Source organism: Fusarium verticillioides, chromosome 11, assembly GCF_000149555.1.
Source record: "Fusarium verticillioides 7600 chromosome 11, whole genome shotgun sequence".
In the NCBI taxonomy this organism is placed as follows: Eukaryota; Fungi; Ascomycota; class Sordariomycetes; order Hypocreales; family Nectriaceae; genus Fusarium; species Fusarium verticillioides.
The window spans coordinates 674,231-696,851 of NC_031685.1; the positions used below are offsets into that span (position 1 = coordinate 674,231).

The 22,621-nt window shown below is 47.4% G+C and overlaps 9 protein-coding genes across 9 annotated transcripts; 4 read left to right on the forward strand and 5 right to left on the reverse strand.

Annotated features, from left to right (window-relative positions):
- Positions 1-26: 26 nt before the first annotated feature.
- Positions 27-1,190, forward strand: FVEG_13071 (hypothetical protein; the record flags this gene model as incomplete). The annotated part of the gene is made up of 2 exons (XM_018902451.1): positions 27-620; positions 681-1,190. Exons 1-2 carry the CDS (start codon positions 87-89, stop codon positions 1,188-1,190), a joined length of 1,044 nt encoding a protein of 347 aa, XP_018761190.1. The 5' UTR covers positions 27-86.
- Positions 1,191-1,789: 599 nt separating this feature from the next.
- FVEG_13072 (hypothetical protein) lies at positions 1,790-3,474 on the reverse strand (the record flags this gene model as incomplete). The annotated part of the gene is made up of 3 exons (XM_018902452.1): positions 1,790-2,136; positions 2,193-3,290; positions 3,336-3,474. The coding sequence occupies 3 exons, from the start codon at positions 3,472-3,474 to the stop codon at positions 1,790-1,792; spliced, it is 1,584 nt and encodes a 527-aa protein (XP_018761191.1).
- Positions 3,475-3,935: 461 nt separating this feature from the next.
- Positions 3,936-5,454, forward strand: FVEG_13073 (hypothetical protein; the record flags this gene model as incomplete). Its single annotated transcript, XM_018902453.1, has 2 exons — positions 3,936-4,113; positions 4,168-5,454. The coding sequence occupies 2 exons, from the start codon at positions 3,936-3,938 to the stop codon at positions 5,439-5,441; spliced, it is 1,452 nt and encodes a 483-aa protein (XP_018761192.1). The 3' UTR covers positions 5,442-5,454.
- Positions 5,455-5,457: 3 nt separating this feature from the next.
- Positions 5,458-7,651, reverse strand: FVEG_17443 (hypothetical protein; the record flags this gene model as incomplete). The annotated part of the gene is made up of 5 exons (XM_018906688.1): positions 5,458-6,342; positions 6,396-6,594; positions 6,644-6,822; positions 6,869-7,506; positions 7,561-7,651. 5 exons carry the CDS (start codon positions 7,649-7,651, stop codon positions 5,458-5,460), a joined length of 1,992 nt encoding a protein of 663 aa, XP_018761193.1.
- Positions 7,652-8,941: 1,290 nt separating this feature from the next.
- Positions 8,942-9,643, reverse strand: FVEG_13076 (hypothetical protein; the record flags this gene model as incomplete). Its single annotated transcript, XM_018902454.1, has 1 exon — positions 8,942-9,643. One exon carries the CDS (start codon positions 9,641-9,643, stop codon positions 8,942-8,944), a length of 702 nt encoding a protein of 233 aa, XP_018761194.1.
- A 2,504-nt stretch (positions 9,644-12,147) lies between these two features.
- On the reverse strand, positions 12,148-13,853 carry FVEG_13077 (hypothetical protein; the record flags this gene model as incomplete). Its single annotated transcript, XM_018902455.1, has 2 exons — positions 12,148-13,340; positions 13,397-13,853. 2 exons carry the CDS (start codon positions 13,851-13,853, stop codon positions 12,148-12,150), a joined length of 1,650 nt encoding a protein of 549 aa, XP_018761195.1.
- Positions 13,854-15,353: 1,500 nt separating this feature from the next.
- On the forward strand, positions 15,354-17,294 carry FVEG_13078 (MFS transporter, SP family, general alpha glucoside:H+ symporter; the record flags this gene model as incomplete). The annotated part of the gene is made up of 5 exons (XM_018902456.1): positions 15,354-15,575; positions 15,625-16,103; positions 16,175-16,512; positions 16,576-16,967; positions 17,022-17,294. The coding sequence occupies 5 exons, from the start codon at positions 15,354-15,356 to the stop codon at positions 17,208-17,210; spliced, it is 1,620 nt and encodes a 539-aa protein (XP_018761196.1). The 3' UTR covers positions 17,211-17,294.
- Positions 17,295-17,629: 335 nt separating this feature from the next.
- Positions 17,630-19,249, reverse strand: FVEG_13079 (cytochrome P450, family 17, subfamily A (steroid 17alpha-monooxygenase); the record flags this gene model as incomplete). The annotated part of the gene is made up of 1 exon (XM_018902457.1): positions 17,630-19,249. The coding sequence occupies one exon, from the start codon at positions 19,247-19,249 to the stop codon at positions 17,630-17,632; it is 1,620 nt and encodes a 539-aa protein (XP_018761197.1).
- Positions 19,250-20,071: 822 nt separating this feature from the next.
- On the forward strand, positions 20,072-21,407 carry FVEG_13080 (hypothetical protein). Its single transcript, XM_018902458.1, has 6 exons — positions 20,072-20,217; positions 20,263-20,478; positions 20,531-20,584; positions 20,640-20,687; positions 20,740-20,912; positions 20,965-21,407. Exons 1-6 carry the CDS (start codon positions 20,106-20,108, stop codon positions 21,298-21,300), a joined length of 939 nt encoding a protein of 312 aa, XP_018761198.1. The 5' UTR covers positions 20,072-20,105; the 3' UTR covers positions 21,301-21,407.
- The last annotated feature ends 1,214 nt before the right edge of the window (positions 21,408-22,621 follow it).

Here is a 22,621-nt window from a genome sequence, read left to right on the forward strand (position 1 = left end):
TCTCGCTTCATATAGTTAGTTGGTCAAATCGCGATACCGTGGCCGTCGCACCGCTCTTCTACATTCAGTCCGTACTCTCATCCATCATGTCCCCAAGCCGCACTTCCCAGAGACCCCACGTTGTTAGCCTGGGAGCGCCTAAATTCGCCGGTGCTGATTACCTTGAAGCCTTTGGCCGGGACCATGACTTTGACGTGCTTGACGCCAATGATCGCGCCGAGACTCAGCGGCTGCTGCCAGAGTTGATCAAAGAAAAGGGCCCTGTCGATGCTTTTGTCATTCGAATGGGCACGCCGCCTTTTGAGCCATTCGATGAGGGTCTTCTGAAGTCGTTGGCTCCCGACTGCCGCATCATCACGTCTGCATCTGCTGGATACAATGAGTTTGATGTTGATTGGATGTCCAAGAACAACATTCTTTTCTGCAATTCAGTCGATGCTGTTGCAGAGGCGACAGCAGACATGGCCATATTTCTCATCCTGGCAGTTCTGAGAAACACTTCCAAGGCTGAGCGCACTGCAAGGGCAGGCAAGTGGCGAGGAGAGCCTGGCTCGCTCATTCCAGCTCATGATCCCACCAACATAACGCTTGGTATCGTCGGTATGGGATCCATCGGAAAGGTACGCATAATCATCCTACCTTCTGGCTTTTGGCACTCGTTAGCTAACTGAGGATTAAAGTATCTCGCCAAAAAGGCCACAGTTTTCAACATGAAGATCAAATACTATAACCGTCGCCAACTATCTCACGAGCTGGAACAAGAGTACGATGCAACATACTGCTCTTCCCTCCACGAACTCCTATCTCAGTCTGATATCGTGTCCATCAACTGCCCATTGAATGAAAAGACCACTGGCTTGATAGGTCCCGCAGAATTTGATGCCATGAAGGATGGAAGCTTTTTTATTAACACAGCTCGAGGAGCTATTGTCAATGAGGCCGCTCTCAAGATGGCATTGAAATCGGGCAAGATTGCAAGAGCTGGTCTTGATGTTCTGGTGAATGAGCCAACCGTTGATTCCTGGTTTTTGGACCAGGATAACGTCATTATTCAACCTCACCTCGGCGGTTTGACGGATGTTGCGTTTCAGAAGGCCGAGAGGGAATGTTTTGAGAACATCAGAGCGTTTTTCAAGAATGGCATAGCTAACAGCCCTGTGAATGCGAACCATTTGAGAGCTGGCCTGTGATTGAGCGGAATATACGAGAATTAGATCGATATTGGTTGCCCTCGTTCAGTCAGTACTCAGTAATAGAAATTGGTCAGGGCGAGAACTAACGTCATTTGTGCACCTCGTTTATGATTACCCAAATAGTTCTTGCTGGGATCGATTATAAAACAGTAGATAAAGTCATAACGAGAAGATCTGGAAGCATTGGTTTAAAACATTCTCATTGGCTGTATTCATTATTAGGATTCTGCTAAGCGCTGTCACGTAGCATAAGCCTTAGAAGAATGCAGTAGAGTACCACACAGGTATGGCTCTGGTTTGGCCCATACATTTATGCATCTAAAACTGCAAAGAATCCGGCAATCAATTAAAATAATCCATGCTACACCTTATTCATAGTTCCATACATCCAACTCGGCAATCCCATTGTCCAGTTTACGACTAGAAATTTGTGTACTATCTGTATGAAGTTGGAACCATGACACCCTGATGAATCTTAAGAATCAGTCTGCTTGCTTGTTCTCGCGATTTGCTCGTACTTTGAATCAGCGCTCTCTGGACTGCCGATTAACATTGTAAGCGCCACTGCCTTGATATTCGTGCTGATGATGTAAAACTCACTTCTCCTCATCAACGATTGAGCCCGAAATTGTAGTGATATGGAGCGTCTTGGCTTTTGATCTAATTTGCCACCACGGACACTCGAACAAAGCGTCTATGTGCTCGAGAGGCAACCCTGCAGTCTCAGGGACAGCAATGAAGACATAGGCAAGTGCTACGAGACACCATCCTGCAAAGAAAATGAAGGCTCCCCAGTTGTGCATACTAGAGAGAATCGAAGGGGTTGCACGGTTAATACCGAAATAGAACAGCCAGTGAAAGGTTTGGCTGAGGGCCGAGCCAAACGATCGAATGCTATTAGGCCAGAGCTCTGCCCCAAAGACATATGGAAGAACGAGGAGGCCTTGATTGATGATTGTGAGCACGATAGACATCAAAAAGATCTGAACAAGGACTTACCAACAGCATAGCCGAATCCATGAATGAATATGGCTGCGATCGCGGCGGTGGAGGCACCTGGAGCGACAGAACCGTCCTGGTGACTTTTGATATAGGCTCCGAGGTAGATATCAGAAATCAACTGAATGGTAATTCCAATGAAGAGAGACTTCCGACGGCCCAGAGCATCAATGAAAAAGAAGGAGGCGATGAGTGTGTAGAAGAATTTAGACAAGGAGTACATACTAGACAGGAATAGGTTATTGCCATGAGCGCTATTTATTCCCATCAACGAGAGAATCGGCACCAGATAGCTGGTAACAGAGTTTGCACCAGACAGTTGAGCCAAAAGGTACGAGATCAAAGATTGATGAACTCTCCGAAGGTTTCCAGGTACCATAAAGGTCTCTCTCAGGATGTCCTTCAACCCGCCCCCTGAAGCATATCGTGACTTCTCAGCTTGAATCTGGTGCTCAATGTCTGCAATTTCTCCGGCGACGCGGGGGTGGTCAGCTGGCAGACCTCTGAGAGCAACGAGGGTCTTGACAGCTTCTTCCTTACGGTCAACCAGCATGAGCCATCGTGGGGACTCGCAGGCACAAAAGAAGCTTGCAGCGATGATGATGCCGCAGATGATGGTTGGAAGGAACCAAACCAGTTGGTATTGAAGATGAGAGGCAGGTAGGTGGAGGAAGCAAGCATATACGGTCAAGGTACTGACAGTCAAGCTTAGGAGCATAACAACGCTAAACCATACGGTCAAGAGGCCACGGATCTCAGTCGGTGCAATCTCAACAATCGACATAGGGCCTGTGACGGTCAAAGGACCGATGCCAAGTCCAGAAACGAAGCGGGCGGTATATAGAGCACCCTTGTTTCCATAAGAGAATGTTGCAATGAGCTGACCGATAATCCAGATAGCAAAGTAGAGTCGCAGTGACCAAAGGCGTCCGATTCGATCGTTGATAAAGAATGACAGGGCGGATCCGACGCCAGCTGTCAGGTAGACGAAAGATATAAAGTTGGCGACCTCGCTGGGATTCGCAGCTGAGTTAATGCCGAAAGCTTTTGAAAAGCCTGGGAGAGACGGAACGACGGAGCTAGAGCCTTGATCCCATGCTGCAACAGGTTAGAGACAGTCTTCTGATTGATGAGGGAACGAACTGATGCACAAGCCGGACATGGCATAGAGAGCCGACGACATTAGAAGTTGACGGTTGTAAATAACCTCTGGAGGCGAGTTTCGAATGCTGCGAACATGTTTGCCGAGCGAAGAATCGCTAAGATATCGTGCGAGATGCATATTGCAGGAAGTGCAATTGCTATCTTGGTTGGAGGGATAAGTTGAACGGGACTTGAGAATATGACTAAGAAGATACTTATTTATTCTTAAACTTTTATCAGGGATTCACCTCAGAATATATCATGGCGTCCGTTGCTGTAATGCTCGTTGTATAAACCAATGTGTTGAAGCTTGCTATGTCACGCGACGGACTGTCTAGACTACCCTAGATTGGTTATCTCGCTCCGACGTTGTTATCGCTGAGCTGGATTCTTCCGAGACTAGGCTCGAGAGAGATTAAAGCAAGGTATATCTTGCTCGGAATCCACCGAGTGGCTTGTCACCTGTTCCACTGACCTTATCAGTTTCGTCTGAAAGTGGACTAGTGAAGCCTCCGCAGGAGCTAGCTTGGTCTGGCAATTTAACACGGGCGACAGCCAGATAGACACGTTGGTGACAATAGAGGTCAGCATGCTTTTGCCATGGCGACCTTTCTAGAGAAAAAAGACCCTGTTGTGATCGTAGGTGCAGGCATTTTTGGTCTCAGCTCAGCTCTACATCTCGCCAAGAGAGGCTACAGCAATGTCATTGTATACGACAAACAAGACTACGATAAAAGTCTCTATTCTTATCAGAATGGCTCAGATGCGGCTTCGGCAGGTCAGTAGCACTCCGGCCTAGAGCTATTCGGTCCCCATGACTAACGCGTTCAAGATCTCAACAAGATCATCAGATCATCCTACGGTACTCAGATCGAGTATCAAGAGCTCTCGGTCGAGGCAATAAGCATGTGGAATCAGTGGAACGCTGACCTCGCTGGCGGAGAAGTTCCACCCGGCATGAGTTCGAGCGATAAAGTCTTCTATAACAACGGAGCCATCTCTTTCAATGAAGGCGACGAGTTACCTCCCTTCGAAAAAGCAAGTGTCGAGAACGCCAAGAAGCTGCATTTGACGAATCAACTCTTGACAACTGCTGCTGAGGATGTGCGCACAGCCAACGATCTCGGTTTTAATTGTGATCAATTCAAAGCCTGTACTCGGGGAAACTCCATGGCGGGCATCCTTGATACAAGCGGTGGATTTGTCGTTGCTGATAAGTCGTGTCGTCTCGCCCTCTACAAGGCTCGCAAGCATGGCGTCAAGTTCGTTTTTGGTCAAGACGCCGGAGCTTTTCAATCGTTCCTAAAGCGTGGAGGAGATGTCATTGGGATTCGCACCAAAGATGGCAAAGAACACCACGCCAAGCTTACCATAATGGCCTGCGGTCCGCAAACACCACTTCTTGTTCCCGAGCTCGACCATCTCTGCGAGGCGACGGCTGGTTCAGTCGTCGTCTTCAAAATCCCATTGAATTCTCCAATCTTTGGCCAGTTTTCGCCTGAGAAGTTCCCGACTTGGATGTACAACATGAGACACGGGGCTCGGGGAGGTCTGTATGGATTTCCTGTCGATGCAGAAGGCCACCTCAAGATCGGCTACAGAGGGACGAAATACACGAACCCACGAATGCAGCCAGACGGCAAGGAGAGGAGCGTGTCTGTGACGCGCTGGTCCGAGGGGGACAAGGTGACGCAAATTCCCAGGCAAGCCATGGATACCATTGGGTCTTTTGTTGCCCGCCACATGCCTGAGGTCCTCAAGGAGGCTAACGACGTTGCTTTTACAAGGCTCTGTTGGTATACAGATACATTTGATAATCACTTTGTGATAGATCGTGTGCCGGGACAACAAGGTTTGATGGTAGTTACCGGTGGGAGCGGTCATGCTTTTAAATTCCTGCCCAACATCGGGAATTGGGTCGTGGATATCATTGAAGGAGTAGGACTGGACCGGCCAGCTGTTCGCGCGTGGCGGTTCCGTAGCCCTGCCTCCGTAGAGCACGTGAATATGCTTATGGAAGGTTCGAAAAGCCACAGGGCATTGAAGAATGTGGTTCTCACAGACTCGATTACTGGCAGAACTTCAGCGAGAAGATCACGACTGTAGGATAACCTATAACTACCTATGCTTCGTTGTTACTCATCCCCTGCAGCAACTCTTGAACGAACCATTCCGAATCAACTGGTATGTCATCGGCTCCAATCTCCAAGGCCCAATCTCCGACGGCCTGAGGTTCAATTGAATGATTCCGATCCGATGCATGTGACGCTCCAGTCGCGTCTTGTGACAGACTGCCATCTCCACAAACGAGGCTAATGGTTCTCTCTGACAAAACCTCAAAGATATCTCGATAAGGCACAGCTTTGCTCCACCGCTCTGCGATGATGACTAACGCAGTATTGCAAGCCATGCATGTGTTGATGATATCCATTCTTTTGGTCGCTTGTCGCACCTTGGCGGACTTCCAGATGCAATATAGATACGTGAGTCCTCCGAGAAAGAGAATATGGAGAGACCCCCATGTAAACTGCAATGATTGGTACTGGAAGAGCCTGCGGTAGAGAAGACATAGCTCTTTAGCTTTCTGCATGCAGCATTCCAACGCTTCCTCAACAGAATCTTCTTCTCCAGGTAGAGCCTTATGAGTGATCCAATGCCTGTACAATATAAGTATTGAATGATCATAAGCCAGCCGGAACCATTCACGCGATGCGAAGACAGATAGTGGATCCAGGCCTGCCGTGTCTGGTGCATAAGGGATCTCAGAGTGCCATGCTTCTAGCTCTGCTCTTAGTTGATCCATGAGCGGCTTCTTGGCTACTTCCTGGTTGACGGGCGACTGGGTCATCGCTGGGTATATAGTGTTCCCTATTTTGGACCAAAGACGACGTAGCTTTATGACATGGATGGCGCCCGTCATGTTCGTAGGCGGCTCGTCGGGAGAGACGCGTGGATTTTGTGACAAACCCAGCGCATTAATCTTGTCATCATCGATATCCAGGGGAAACTGTTCAAGGGGGTTAGTAAGTCCGCTGGTGAGCAGCCACGAGATATGCTCACCTCCGCATCAATACAGTCATCGGGTATACCAACGGGGCGACCAAGGATAAAGGAAGCCACACGGTCGATATCGTAGGCGACCCAAAAACATCTCTTGGACATTTCAGCGATTAAAGGGTTAGCATTTCGCCGAAACCTGGAGGCGCTTCGATGATAGCCAAGTTGTATACAATATCTTATGGCAAGGCCAGACGATTTCCTAAGGACAGTCAGACAAAGCGTTTGCTCGAAAGGTGTTCCAACCTAACCATAGACTTCCTCCCGCCGGAGACCTTATAGAGTACACAGCGCACGACAGGAGACTTTGTATGGACTCAATGCTGTCAAGTTCAAGAATGATGGGCTGGTGTTTCAAGGCCATTTTGTAGTAAGACTCAGCTGTGTCATAATGAGCTGGGCCCAAAGCCAGGGACGCTGTTGCGTAGACCTAGAACGCCGTCAGATATAGAGACTATGTTGGACAGCGTACTTACCATCCACACAAAGAACTGCGCCATATCTCCAGCTGCAGAAAGGTTCCCCGAGAGGTCTGCTTTGAAGCACTGCTCTTCCCAGAAGCGAAAGGTTGGCTCATGAAGAAAGGGATACTGCGCGTGAATGTTTCCAAAATACGCTTGTGACAGAGAAGTACCCAGAGGCGGGGACGGGAAACTAACAGCAAACGGCTGAGGACAATTCCAATCTAGGAAGCCGCCATGCTCGAACCGAATAGTACTCGCCTGCGATCTTTTTGGAAGATCTATGGCTGTACTGATAATACGTGAGAAGGAGACGGCTGAGGATGGACCGAAATAATGAGGCTCTTTGCTAGCAGTAGTCAGGCATAGTAAAGCAACGTCAGTCGATAGTTGATCCCTTGCGTCTTCTGCCTCCGCCGACACATCTTTTTGACCATTGCCTACAGACTCAGACTCTGGTGGGCCCACGAATGGTGTCGCTGCCGAAGGAGAGAAGCTAGAGGAATCCTTCTCGAGGCCCATAAGATGATCGAGAGCGACATCAGGTCTCGCCTGCTGCAACAAGCCCTCTAGATAAGCGACTCGTGTCTCCAGTGACTGCATATAATCCCTTGGTCGAAAGAGCCCTGTCGCAGGATCTTCCACGAGGCATTCTGTGCACAAATATGAGCGAGATGAGAGGCCAAGGCCAGAGGATCAAGGCTTACCTCTACCGCTCTTCTCGCAATTTTGGCATTTTGGGATTTGTCCATCACACTGCTGAGTATTAGAAGGGACGGCGGGTGAGATAAGGGTCATACTTTGAGCTTTTTCTGTTTACAGCCGCTGCAGGCTAAGAGAGTGCGTTCCCCAATGCGAGATCTTTTAACAGAGTTGGGATTGGCTGTATTGTGGGTGGCCATTGTAGATCTTGCTATAAGGGTGAAAGGCCGACCAAGTGCTAAACAGTTGAATCAACACAGGTGACGAAGGAGAAATGTGGGGGAGAAAAAGGCCTGGGGAATTACATAATATATGTATAAGCTTAAAGCTAAGCACTGGCGTTCTGGCCTTAAATATAAGGTAAAGAAATAGAGTTTAATATTTATTTTTATTATTCTTTAGTTAACACTAAGAGATGTTCGCCCAGGAGGTATTTCTTATTGCTCTTTTAATTACCATTTATCTAAGAGTCTGGAATATGTATAGCTCTTAGTCCTTATTTAAATTATCTGAACCATGTACTGATTCATTAGAATTGTTTAGTAACATCAGACATGAGCTTCGTACCCTTCGTAGAATAATATGGCTCTAGTAAATCCATGACCGTGTGGTGATTTTGCATGCTGGCGAAAAACATGGGCTGATTATCCGGTTTATCCATGCCACCGAATGGCTTATACTTGAGAAGCAACTTAACCGCTTCGACTTCGCCTTCATCACAAGCCTCGACGAGTGCTCTCCAGATCTGGTGTATTTGGTTTTGGGGTCGTTCGAACTCATGTCAAGGAAGACCTTCGTTATCTCGGTCTTGCCGTGTGACGCCGCGAGCACCAAAGGTGGGCGTTCGCAAATGTCGTAGGAGTCGGAGTAAGACGTGGCCCCGTGTTGGATAAGAAATTTGAGCATGTCCATATGGTTTCCAGCAACGGCATTCATCAATGCTGATAGTTCCATGCCCTCGTCCGGCAGAGCTCATTTGTTGACTAAGGCACGTACGAAACCCAGGTCACCGGACTCGCCGGCGAATGACAACGCATGATATCCGTTTATGTCGTAAGTGTCGGGGTTAGCAAGCGAGAGGCGTACTGCCCATCTTGATCCACAACGTTCGGGTCGACACCTTTCTCGTATCCACTCCAACAGGCCTGACAAAGGACCGATTTTCCATCGTCCTTGTTCACGTTCACGTCTGCCCCTTGCTCAACGAGGAATATGATGTCATCCTCTTCTATGCTGTCCCGACAGCCTAGGGTCCAGAGCAAAAGGTCCCCGCCTGAAGTCTTCCTCCAATCAAAGTCGGTTTCAACAGCCTTGTATCTCTGTTGCATTTTCTCCAGTCTAGGAGAAGTAGCTGGAACTGGTCTAGGCATGAGCCCGTACCCAAGCTCAGGGTGATTTCTCTTTCAAGATCTCAATGACGGCGAGTCGCTCGTTTTTGATGGACCACAGAAATGGTGTCCGCTCCAAATCATTGTCTTTCATATTTGGGTTGGCGCCTTTCTGTAACAGAAGATTGACGATATTTGTATGGCCATTCCCGGCTGCCCACGACAGAGAGGTTCGACCGCTTTTGTCCACAAAGTCCACCTCTGCACCAGCGTTCAACAGTAACTCCACGCACTTTTCAAACCCGTGCTCTGCCGCGTAGAGGAGCGGATTCTTCTCGTACTGCCATTCTTTAGTATCAATGTTTGCTCCCAACACCAACACCCTGTCCACGAGATTAGAAAACCCAGAGGTCGTAGCAAGCATCAGCGCCGTGTAGCCCGCATCATCAGTGGCATCTATCTTAGCGCCTGCTGTGATTAGCCTCTCTGCAATTGCCTCGTAGCCATTTGCCACGGCGTGTAACAAGGCCGTTCGGTTTCTGAGATCTTGCGAGTGAGGATTTGCACTTCGGCGAAGGAGAAGATCGACGGCATCGTCGTGTCCTCCCAGTGTGGCCCAAATTAACAGTGTCCGCCCATTTTGTAGGTCGCGAGCATCGACGCTTCTCCCGGCATCGAGCTGGTTTCCGAGTTCTTTGGTGTTTCCGTTGAATGAGGTGACAATGAGAGGATCCTCCCAAGCACAAAGTTCCATAGACATGATTGCAAGTGTTTGACCTGAATTATCAACTCCGGCTTGTCAGCGGCCTCTGCCTTGCGTGCTGTTCACTTATTTATCTTATGAAAAACTCTTTTTTCTGCGATACTGGTTTAAAATTACATACGGGGCATTTAGGCAGCAGCCCCATAACCGTTTTGTCGTCCATCATAAGCATTAACAGCCGTTCGTATTCAACTGAACAAGCCTGTGCTGAAGAGGAGTCTTGGAGGCTGAAGGGCGCGCGCCCTTTCCCTTGGAGATTCTTCAGGCCCGACATGTTTTCGGAGACGATATTCCTTTTTAATTATCTGACTCAACACTTTAGCTACGAAGAGTGTAAAATATATGTACACTTTGAACTGGGCAATAGACAGACCTCGTCGTATAGAGTTATATCTCGGAACGGCAAGTGAAAAATTGCCTTTATCTAGTAGCAGATGTTAACTTTGAATACTGTCTACTTGGGTCAGATCTGATCATCGCGAGTGCATGTGGTCAACCAGAAGCGGTCAAGCTACTGATTCGAAGACCGGTATGGTATGTTGCACGGGGAAGACTGGACTATTAAGCGTGTACAGAGTTACATGCTCTAAGGTTGTGAGGTACTGGCTGCTTGTTGATCGGTTTCAGCGATCAGAGTCGAATTAAGGAGGCAATCGACCATAAGTCAGTAGGGAATCATGACCTTAGAGTGACGTTTTTCAAGCGCGACACCAGTTACACGGATTCCAGTACTTACATGATGGCAAGGTAAGTATTGACTACTTAAGAGGATTGATACCTTATAGATACTAGTTATTCCCATAGGAGGTTATCTTTATGTGAATTATCGGCCCTCACCGCCTAAACGTCCATCCCCAAAGCCTCTCCCTGTGGCTATAAAGTTTACAAGTGATCAGAAAGGATCGCCAATATACGTTATCCTAAACGGTGCAAACTAGCTCGTTCCAGCGGACGTTGAGTTTGTGGCTACAGAGTTGCTTCACTATTCGCCGTTGTTCGCCGTTGTCTTGTGACCGTTACACAGCCTAGTAGATTTACACTTTAGGTACCCCGCTTTGAGGTCTGGGAAGAGTAACATAAGAAGGCAATTTCTTCCTTTTTAAGCGGCTGGGATTTTGTAAACCGTTAACGTTTGGCTCAGTCTATAAACTCGTCGACAGTGCTAAGCATCACATCGATCTTATCAATTAGCCTGTCTCTCCACTAAAACATTGGACCATGACCTATCTTACCTGTGACTACGACAGTGAGATATCAAGCATTGCTGATGAAGGAATCGATACCCCGTCCAGTTCAGACTTTGAGGGTAAGAAGGCTTTACATCCTATGCTGATAAAGCTAACTTAAGAGGGTAAAGAAGTGGACATGAACCAAATACTGTCTCTAAACAGTTCGGAAACTGAAGACTCCTTGGAGGCTTCTGCTTTGCACATTAGACCAAACACGCCCTTGAGCCATGGTCTTTCAGCGACGCAAAGAGAGTGGGAAGCCCTATGTACTAAATACCACCAAGGCATCCAATATCTCCGAGATATAGAGGATCAGATGTTCCGTCACCAGACCCAGCATTCTTGTCTCTGCATTGGTCACCAAAACCGTATGCTATACACATATCGTAATCAGCGAACGAAGGATCGAAGCATTTATAATATTCCTCAAACTGTCAGTTCTCTTCGTGGTCGTCTTCAGAACAACATCTCCACGAATCTCTTCCCCGACAGACATCACCCCAAAATTGAACTAAACAACACTGTAGAGGTATCCGTTATTACGCTTGATACTCTAAGGGGAAAGAGAAAAATGATAAGCTTGACAACCAGGTCAACAATGGATCACGTCGAGCAGTTACTTGGATTTTGGGAATATGATCTAACCTAAATCTAAAAGCCAGGCTCACAAGTCAGAATGGCTACTCTTCTTATAATTAACATGGATAGAATATATTTCCAGATGCTGCTCTAAAGGTTTATCAGGCAAATAAAGACTTAACAGAGTAAGGGATGAATTCTTATAATTACAGGCTGTTGGCAAAGTAGGATTTATATTTATGATCTGGAGTTCACAAGACTTGATTACTTCGTCTCTCTCCTGAATGTAATGGCTTGAGGTGTTCAGGGAGGTTGCACAGCAGTATCAAAAGGTAAGAAATTGGTAGGAGTTTTCAGTGCTGAGGAGGGGTCAAGCATCTACTTAGTCAGGTTGTCTGGAAGGCATCAGCCTCCGTCGACCCCGCAGGACTTTATAAGAAGTACATGGCAACAACGTATCCTTATAAAAATACATGTTGGACTGATTGAATACACGCTCAATTAACAGAAAGATATAATATTAGTAGGGCTATTCTGAGATAAGGTTATCATCACCTCGGCAATTTGGAAAACCTTTTCGAAGCCTACTAATATCGGAATCTGATCTTTGCTGATGGGAAAGGAGTCGCCGGCAAAGTATTCTGGTAAGATGATAGAGGCTGGACATCGTTGCCGAGACTGTGAGAATAGAATTTAGGCCACAACAGCCAGTCTGTCGAAATCAGGTGCCCAACCACCATTGACACCCGAAATTGTAATGGTGTTTGGCCCACTGGTGCTGAAGCCAGAAAGCTCTACAGCATAGCCCTTGTACACATCCTTATCCCAGTTGTAACCCGTCAGTGGAAAGCTCACTGTCTTCGCAGTACCGCCATTGACCTTGATAGAAGCCAGACGCTCGTTGGAACTACCGCCGAAACCTACGTCACCATTGATGTAATCAAATAGAACATTTTGAGTGGTCTTGGACGTGCTGATATTCGAGAGGACAACCTGGCCGTTGGAGCTGCCACCGAGGTTGCCGACTTTGGTCGAGGAAGTGCAGCCAGAGCAAGAGGCAGTCTGTGCCCCTGATGATAACGACCCGGTGGAGACAGAAGTATACTTGTAATTGACTGTACTACTGGCTTTCTTGATGTTTGAGAGACGCAATGCGACAGAGCCATGGCCGTTGACCTGCTTCGAGAAGGACGAAGCTCCAGTGGTAGTTTTGCCCGTCCAGAGATCCTTGATATCGGCTGATTGGTAGCCGAGGGCGGAGAGCTGGAGGCTAAGGGTTCGAGCACTGTTGCTCTGGTCGACATACAAGACTGCAACATCCCCGTTAGCAAGCGGTCCCGCCCACAAGTCTCGATCGCTGGTCCATCGCTGCATTAAGCTGATGGGCTTGACGGCTGAGTCTTGGTTGATTGAGATCAAGTCCTTGTTCTGAAGAACAGCCACGGTCTGGGCCGACAGCGCCGTGATATCCGTGGAGATCATGAGAGCGGATTTGAGCATAGCCCATAGAGCAAAATGGGTCGCCTGTTCGTCGAACGTCATACCAGAGTTACCAACCTCGAGAAGATCAGCATCGGCAATGTGGCCAGGACCTGAGAGGTTCCTGTGTGCAATGTGGATGGCTTGGTTGGAGATGCGGTACACATTGCTCCAGCCTTCGCCAATGTCGTCTGAAAGGCGGAAAGAGGTAGATACACTCTGCGTCCATTCGGCGGGACCTTCGAGGCCACTAGACGAGGAGTATGGAACACCCCATTGGCAAATGAGCATTCCAGGAATTCCGACCTTCTGCAACTCGCTCCACATTGTGCCGAAACGAGTGATAAAGTCAGTTCGTGGATCCTTGGGGGCATTGTTGGTGGTGCTATCAGCGTAGCAGTTGTCATCTGGACCATGCTTTGATCAGTACGATACTCTCTTCTTGTCATAAAAAAATACTTACATTTCAAATACTCCGTATTTAACGATTTGAAGAACTCGGCGTCGACGGCTTCGTGGCCCAAGGATCCCAGCACAGGGGATGGGTACTGGGGATCACACATACGCTCACCAGCATCGGAATACATGGTCCACTTCATGCCCTTGGACCTAGCCAAGTCACTCAAAGGCTTAAGACCGTCTGGAAAGGCATTGGAATCAATCTTCAGCGCACCCGTGGTTGGGTCACGCTGTGTGTCGCGAGAGGCCCAACCGCAGTCGATCTGGAAGAATTTGTAGCCAGCATCGACGAAACCACGGCTAGAGAGAGCTTCAATAGCTGCGGCGATGGTCTTGTTGTTGGGGCTGCATGAAACCTGATTGTATGAGTTCCAGCCCATGACGGGAGTGGACTGGAAGGATTGACCAGAGGCCAGGGAAGGTATGGCGGCAACCGCCAAGATTGAAGGGATGGATTTCATTGTGATGATAAGAAGGTCTGTTTGCCAAAGGGGTGGAATAGCCGTATCCAGAGATACTGTTTTGAAAGGTTGATTCATTGGGTTGTCAACACTTCCAAGGCTTGCTATTTATGCTTCAGATTTCCAGTCTCATACTTCCAGCAAATATATATCGAAAGGCTCCGTGCATTATTTTGGTAGCAGCACCGCAATCGGGCCGTTTTCATTTCATTCGCAGTATGCCCAAATTTGTTAGATGTGTTATACCAGGGTATCTGCAACCTGGGCAGAAGATCCCCCGTGGGGAAAGATCACGGGCCGCAGAAACTCGTTCCATTCCGCGATGATCTGCACCCAGGCCTCTTCGAATCGAGAAGCCCATATGTGCGGCTAACTAAACATAGACGCTACAGACTCAACCTGGGGATCCATTAGTGCGGTTTCCAGCTTGTCGGCATCCAGCAGCTGGCTTGAACTTTATATGATCACTAATCCAAGTGATTGACGCGCTTTCGTTTCCTCCTCCAATTACGAAAATTCGTGGGCAAGTCAAGTACGTAAGACAACCTCTGATGTAAGGGAGGGGGATAACGTCTTAGTCTGCGGCCTCCAGAGAATTGATGTATGTCCGAGATATTCTTGGTCAGTGTTGTGTTGTTTTTACTTGATAGACCTGGCAGCTCTTACTTGGATCATGCCCGTTGGGTCGTTCCGTGAATGCTTTCTTGGAGATTGCCATGGAATAGATATGCTCTTCAATGCAGGAAAGAGGCTTTGTTCTCTGTCCAGTAATTGTGTTCACATTATGTCGACCTTTGACTTTAACAAGTGGTCTAAGCGCACCAGGTTCCATGTCACGCGCGTCGTGTCGGGATAAGTTTCGGGAGGCAAAGGGAACACGACCTCTAAGGAGACAATGCAAGCAGGGCTATTTAGCCATGTAAGGATGGTGTCAGAAAACGGATTGCCAAGGCTCAAGTCCCGGAATTCGGCAGAGCGCGGGAATAGACACGCGACGACAAGGTCTCCGGCTATCGATGCCGTGGAAAATACCCCAACGGCGCTAGAATGCAACCTGGAGAAGCAAGAGCTTCGCGTTGATAGGCGCGTTTAACACTAGCGCAAGTCTAGTCGCGGTTCATCTCTTGGATCTTATCCCCAAACGGACTCTCAACCCCGTGGAGTTTACCCCCAATACCCATTCTTGACCCCATTAACTCTGTTCCCCCTCATGACGCTAGAAACGAGTCTGGAGATGGCACAGATAATACTGCCGAGATACCACCGTTTTATCCGCGATGCCAAGCTCCTATAGGCGCGTCTAAGACGAGGGTTTATCTCCTTGTCACACTTCATCATTGGATTCTCGGATTGCCTTTTCTCGGGCTGGGAGAGAATCTGCAGATCAGCATATAATGAGTCCACAGCCGACCCATTTCTGACCATCATTAGCCTTCTGAGACACAGCTCTCTTGACCCCATTCATTATCTCTTATTCTCATCGTTGTATCAACAGCCAACATGGGTATCTCTGAAAAGGAGGAGCCAGTCTCGGCTGCTGAGATTGAGACTCAGAAGCATACCATCAATCACCAGGCAGATCTCGATCACAAGGCTGAAATCGCCCAGTTCAAAGGCGATGCCATCGAGGCTGAAAATGCCGAGTTCAACATGGGCGTCCTTGAGGCCGTCCGTGCTTATCCAATGGCTACGCTCTGGGCTTTCATCATGTCATGCACCATTGTAAGTTCTCCATGGACCCTGACCATCCCTTCCAAGCTGACAATATCAGATCATGGAGTCGTACTGTGTCTTCCTGATGGGAAACTTCATCGCTCTGCCAAAGTTCGCACAGGACTACGGTGTCTACAGCGCAAATGTCAACAAGTATGTCATCACTGGTCCGTGGCAGTCTGCCCTTCAGTGCTGCGGTCCCGTAGGTGCTCTTATTGGCGTGACTATCGCTGGCCCGATTACAAGTCGCATTGGGTACCGCTGGGCCACTATCGGAGGTCTGATGCTTCTCAATGCCTTTATCTTCGTCTTCTTCTTTGCCAATTCGCTTTCTGTTATGGTAGCTGCCCAGGTCCTCGAAGGTATTCCATGGGGTATCTTTATCGCCAATGCCCCTGCGTATTGTAGTGAAATTGTCCCCATGAGACTGCGAGCTCCTGCAACTCAGATGTTGCAAATGTTCTGGGCTATCGGTTCTATCATCGTTAACGGCGTCGCGTATCATTACAATGGACTCGAAGAGAAGGCAGCGTACAGGTACGAACTATACTACCCTGCCATTTGAACTTGCAAACGAGGTTTCATTCTAACAAACTATGTCTTTGCAGGGTTCCCATCGCTCTTCAGTGGATGTTTCCAACGCCCCTTGCTATCCTGATCTTCCTTGCCCCGGAATCTCCATGGTGGCTCACGCGTCGCGGCCGATACGAAGATGCAGTCAAGGCTGTCGCCCGCCTTGGTCGCAGCACTGTCGTCAAGAACCATGAGGAGTCTGTTGCTATGATGCGTCGAACTATCGAGCTCGAAAAGTCCGAGAAGGAACCTAGCTACCTCGAGCTTTTCAAGGGAACCGACCGTTACCGAACCCTTATTGTGTGCGGTGTATATGCTGCTCAGAACTTGACCGGCAATCTGATTGCTAACCAGGCCACATATTTCTTCGAGCGTACGTATCCTTTCTTGCTACTCTACTGAGATAAACTATATTATGTACTAATGCATTGAATAGAGGCTGGCATGACTACAAACACTGCTTTTGCCCTCGGACTTATTACCTCTGCCCTGCAAATGATTTTTGTTATGCTATCCTGGATTCTGACTACCTACATTGGCCGACGCACTATCTATGTCTGGGGTTCATTCATCAACGTCTTGTTTCTCCTGGCATTAGGTATTGCAGGTAGTGTTGGGAAGAGCAATGCAGCCTCCTTGGCCCAGGCCTCCTTGGGTCTTATCGTGTCTGTTCTCTTCACCCTTGGCCCAGCTCCTGTCTCATACGCCATCATCGGCGAGACATCAGCCATTCGCCTCAGGCCTCTTACAACGGGTATTGGCCGTGCTAGTTACTACCTAGTTAACATTCCCTGCATCTTCTTGTCAAGCTATATGCTTAACCCTAAGGTATGTGTGTTATGCTCTTACTTCCATTTAGTCAAAGCTAATGCTTTCTTGTAGGAAGCAAACCTCGGCGGAAAATGTGGCTATGTCTGGGCTGGAACGGGCTTTGTCTGCTTCCTCATGTCATGGATCTGGTTGCCTGAGTTTAAGGGTCGCTCGTATCGTGAGATTGATATCCTGTTCAACCGTCGCGTCCAGGCTCGCAAGTGGTCCAAGACTGTTATCGACCCCAACGATGATGAGTAGATGATTCTAGGATAGACGAATGGGCGCCCACGATGCAGATTAATTATCTCGATATAGCTATACCAGATTGATCATCTTCCTGCAGTTTCTGTTTCCGTATACCATGCTACCTAGTATCCTAGATCGCAGTATCCACGGAGCACGGTCTCCTTAATCCATGCGATCCGTTCATAGACCTTCTGGACTTATCCCACTATGCTATCTTAAGCTTGGCGAGTAGAACGGCATTTGAATCCTCTGCAGCATTATGTTGGGTTGGTTAGCTGGTATGCGGCCCGGTTTGACTTTGATAAGAGTGTTATTTTGAGTAGATAGTTCCCACAGCTGATGGCTCACGCGCATCACCAACGAATCCTCTGCAGCAACGCAATTACTACCAAGACTTGTTATAAACTCTACTAGCTCTCTCGATATCACTTTCAGCTCTCAATATCGCTTATGTTGCCCATGATGTTGCTAAGCTCTTTATCGGCAGTCCTCCACTCCTCCTCGATGACCTTTAATACCCATGGACCCCTCGGCTTCAGCTTGAACTTGAACGGCTTGGGCTCCGTCATAAACCAGACAACCTTCATCTCCATCTCATGTACCTCTTCAGCACGCTCGAAGTCAAACGCCCAGATCATCGTCGCGACCTGGGCAAAGGTACCATCTACGGCAACACGTTTTCCAAGACAGCTTCGCCGACCGTGACCGAATACTGGCAGCGGGAGTGAGGTCCTTAGTTCTCCTTGGTTCTTAATGTCTGTGTCCATGCTTTCACCATCCACCCATCTTTCGGGAATGAATTCGTCTAGGCCGCCAAGTGACTGGTCAAACACAGCTTCGTCACGACCGATAGACCATGCATTCGTCAAGACCATTGCATTCTTGACGATTCTGATACCATTAAAGTAGTCTTGTTTGTCTGCCCGACGAGGCACACCTCCGGGGGAAATAGGTCGCCAACGCAGAAGTTCAGATATGATGGCATCAATGTAACAGAGGGAGGATCTGTCCGAGAAGCGAGGGAATCGATCCCGTCCAACAACAGCATCCAGTAGGTCATGCGCTCTCTTCATAAACCTTTTGTTGCCCGTTGTTGCAGCGATGAACAACCAGAGTATTGTACGAGTGCTAGTCTCTATACCACCTTGAACACTCGTCGCAAGCGTGAAAGCGAGATCAGTGTCGGAAATTGGCTCCTTGGTGTATTTCGCTGCAAGGGAGCGGCTTTGTTTTGTTGCGTTCCATCCGGGATTATCATCACCAAGGCTTAACAAGTGCAGGTTGAGGTCTTTCTGCTTGTTGAATAACTCATCTGCAGCTTTGCGCCATGGTGAAATTATCGCTGGGAGATTGGCAAGGAACGGGAAGATATCGGGTAGGCCAGGCTTCGACGCATACGAGGTGACCTTAGCCTGCGTCTCACGGACCCGTTTATACAGTGGATCATCGAGGGTGGGTACCCGAACGCCATAGTGCAAGGCGAGAATGATAATCGCTTGTGCGCGCTCAAGCAAAGGGAAGATGTCGTCGCTGGCAATAACCAATGATTTTTGTTCGCTTATTTCGACAAGGTGCTTGACGAGCTGCTTGGCTTCGAGTTCCATGACCGGCTGATAGTGCGGAGCAGCGATACCACCGAGCGACGGAGACAAGATGCGATGATGAAGTTTCAAATGCGCATCCATGTCGTGCATCAGCGTGAACCGTGACTTTCCTGGCCCAGCGCCTGTAATCATCTCCATGCCCACGGACCTTGGACGATTGCTATACCAAGCACCCCTCCTGCCCAGTAGCTCTGTAGCTGCCTCGGCTGTATTGATAACAACAACTGGCACTATACCGAACAGTTTCGACGTTGCGATAGCCCCATTCTCTTTCACCCAATCATCCCATCGCAGGAGTGGCCTCTCGATCGGTGAGCTGTGGATGTCACCGATGATGGGCAGTTTGAGGGGCCTCTTCCTGTATTTCCCAGTTGGTGACCACAAGTAAAATAGCGCTGCACCGGCAACAATTCCAAGCACCAAAACCGAAATTGAAGAAACTGCCATAATGACTGGTGATCAATGTTTGTCTAAAGTTGCCAGCAATACTCGCCAGCATCTTAAACCTCTCACAGGCCAAGACAATCCCCGCACGGGGTTACTTCCAGATTCAGGCATCCTCCGCAAATATTATTATCAGCTTGCGTTATGCTGTCTAATCCGATAAGGCGTCTACTCCAGTAGTCGACGCTTTTTCGGGAGGAGAATTGTTACGCCATCTGGGGCTCTGCAGTGAAGCCAAGACAACCAGCTTTCACAGACTTCGTTGTTTTAGACTGGCAGAGTCTGAAAAGCTGGGTTGAAGAGATAATACCAGAGAATTGATTGTCGTCGGCACGCCAAGCTGCATGTGACAGCGCTATGACAGTAGACCCGTGGTTGTTTCCGAGAGGCGAGAACCGTGCTGGTGACGCTTGGGTGCATTATTGCTTCACCTGAACTCTGGTGCACGGGCGTACAGCAACTGATTCTACTAAAAAAACGCAGTTACACCTTCTTCTTCTAGAGACATACTCCACTGCGGTCGTCCAAAATAGTGATATCAATATATGTTTGAAACATCCTGGCTGTTGATCATGACAGCTGAACCTGACAGTCCTGACTCTCAAGGTAATGAGCCTTCCTGATTGGGAATAGTCAATAGAAACATGTCCAAGCACCGCGTTTCAGAACACGGTTTCTCAGGACATGCATCTAAGTATAGGGCAACACCAAACGTATGTTGGAATGGCAGTCTATTCGAGCATGTGAAAATCTCCGTCGATTAGACTCTCAAATATATATATGGGCGCGATGTCTAACAATTAGTTACTAGCATCCTCATAGTCATCTCGTTTCTTCATCGCTCGTTACCTCTTTCAACATGCTGACCGCCTTGTTTCTGTCTGCTCTGGCCTGGAGCCGAATGGCAAATGCCCATGGAACCATCACCAGAGTGATTGGCGCAAATGGCGTTGTTATGCCCGGACTTACTAGTAAGTACATTTCCAGAACCTCGGAGCTGGTGCTAACCCTAGCAGTCCTCGATGGAACACCTCGGTCTTCGACCTCTGCTGCTTCCGGAGCCCAGATTGATACCAGCGTGATCCGTGACCCCGAACTTGCTACTAGCAAGGCCTCTGCACTTGGTCGAACTAGTAAAGGCCCAGTTGACGGCACCCGCGTCATCAAGGCTTTCATGAATGGTCTCAAGGGCCGGTCCCTTACTGACACTATCCTTGGGGGAGGTGAAGAAGGTACAGTGGCATGGCAAGTAATGAATGGTTGTTGACAGCTGACACTCTATAGCGACGAGAGAAGCCGTATCCTTTCTTACCGGTAACGCTGGAGCAGTGGTAAATGGTGTGCTTCTGTGAATATACTATTTTTCGATTTTCCGGCAACTGACCTATCTCAGGCGTGCAAGACGCGATTGAAAGCTCCCCAGTTGGTGATTTGGCCCTAGGTATGTCGGCAGAAGCAGTTGGAAATGTGAATTATATGCTAATCAACAGTAGGAGCTGAGCATGGAGTCAACGGTCTTTTGGATGACTTCTTCCAAACCGCAAAAGGCGTACCATCTCCTCGTGGATACATCGAAGACGGCGTCCAGAATTCTACTGGAGCTGGCGCCAAGTCCGGGCTGCCTACCACTGCATCCGACGGAACTCTCAAGCTCATCTACCATCAGGTTCGTGGCCATGACCTTCATTTACGATTCATATTGACTTTTCGTCTTTCAGGTCAACGAGGACGGTGCTGGTCCCTTGCTAGTAGACATAGACTTTACTTCAGGAGGGACTGATCCGAAAGCTTTTAAGTCCGCTGAAGTGGTTCAGAACATCATTGGCGTATTGGGATTTTCGACTGTAAGCTCGACTGATTTTCCGGTCATTGTCAAAGTGCCTAGTGGACAGGTTTGCACCGGGAAGGTAGCTGGGGTTTCCGGGGTTTGCATTGCAAGGGTACGAAACAGTGCTACTGCTGGTCCCTTTGGAGGCGCTGGTGCATTCACTCATAACCCAGAAGCTGTAAAGGGGAAGAAGACTAGCGTAAAGTTCCGCCACCGCCATGTCTAATCTATCAGGTTAGCGTGCTCTGGGACTACCTTATGCTATATCTTAATAGCCAGCTTCTTTAAGAGGCTAAACTTATTAAGAAACTTATAGTTATATTTAGTTAGTCCTTTACTATATTATAATATACTCTTAATATATAACTTTACTTTTTATTATTATTAAGCTAATATAAGTAAATATATTCTTATTTAATATTTATTAGTAAAATTTAAATTAGTTTATTTAGTTATTAAATAAGTTTTCTTATTAATATAATTTAAAAATAAAAAGCTTTTTAAAATAGAAATATAATAAATAACTTAAAATAAAAATATAACTTTTTTACTTATTTAAATAATAATAATAATAATAATAATATTAATAACTTTAAGTAAAAAGAGTATAATAAAAAGCCTTAAAGATTTTATAATTCTTTATTTTTAAAACTTTAATTACTAGTTTATTAAGTAAGTAAATTTCTCTTTAAGTTAAATTTTATTTAAGGCTAAATTACTTTCTTATACTTTTATACTACCTTATATAGAAAATAAAGCTAGCCCTTTATATTAGCAGGATTTAAAAGATAGTTTTAAAGCTAAAAGTAATGCTAGCTATACCTAATATTATATATACTAAAACTAGTTTTATTATATTATAAGCTACTATAAAGAAGGCAAAGCGTTATTTCTTAAAGTTTAGGAAGCCCTGCTGCGAATTTGCTTAATGATTTATAAGTAGATAATATAACTACTTATAATTTAATAACTATACTGGATTTCCCCTAGTTTTATTTTACACTAACAGTTAAAGGTATAGCTCGAGGCCCTTTGTTTTCATCGGGACTACTGACAGGATGTGGCCTATATTACAAGCCACTAGCGGTTCTTACCATTATATCCGAGTACCGACCCTAACAGTTGCTCGGCAGCTGACCCAGGATATGCTGCCTGAAGTCATATACAGACCTAGCCCAAAAGCCTTGCAATATTAGTAATCGAATCTAGGAGATTTAAAAGGAATTTCTTAATGTTAACTGCTCCAGCCTCGACCCAGTTTAGTTAAAAGATATTAAACTAGAGCAAGTATGCTTTTATATAAAAAGCTATTCTTAAACGTGGCCTGAGGGGTTTATTGACCTTTACTCGGCCCAAGAAAACTATCTTTAAGATATCGGATGCAGGCTTCTTGAGACTTGGTCTCACAGGATGTTGCTTCTCTAATAGCGGCTATGGTATCCTCCACTTATACTAACGATACGCAACGCAGCAAGCAACAAAATCCTGGCTCTGCCACTGGAGCCAGGAAAGCGCAATATCTGGTAGCTTAGTGTCATGATCCAGGA

Bases quoted from the DNA above. Each gene is read 5' to 3' on its own strand.
- FVEG_13080 (XM_018902458.1), top strand. From the start codon at position 20,106: ATGCTGACCGCCTTGTTTCTGTCTGCTCTGGCCTGGAGCCGAATGGCA. The intron at 20,218-20,262 runs GTAAGTACATTT...TAACCCTAGCAG, and splicing joins TGTTATGCCCGGACTTACTA to TCCTCGATGGAACACCTCGG. The intron at 20,479-20,530 runs GTACAGTGGCAT...GACACTCTATAG, and splicing joins CCTTGGGGGAGGTGAAGAAG to CGACGAGAGAAGCCGTATCC.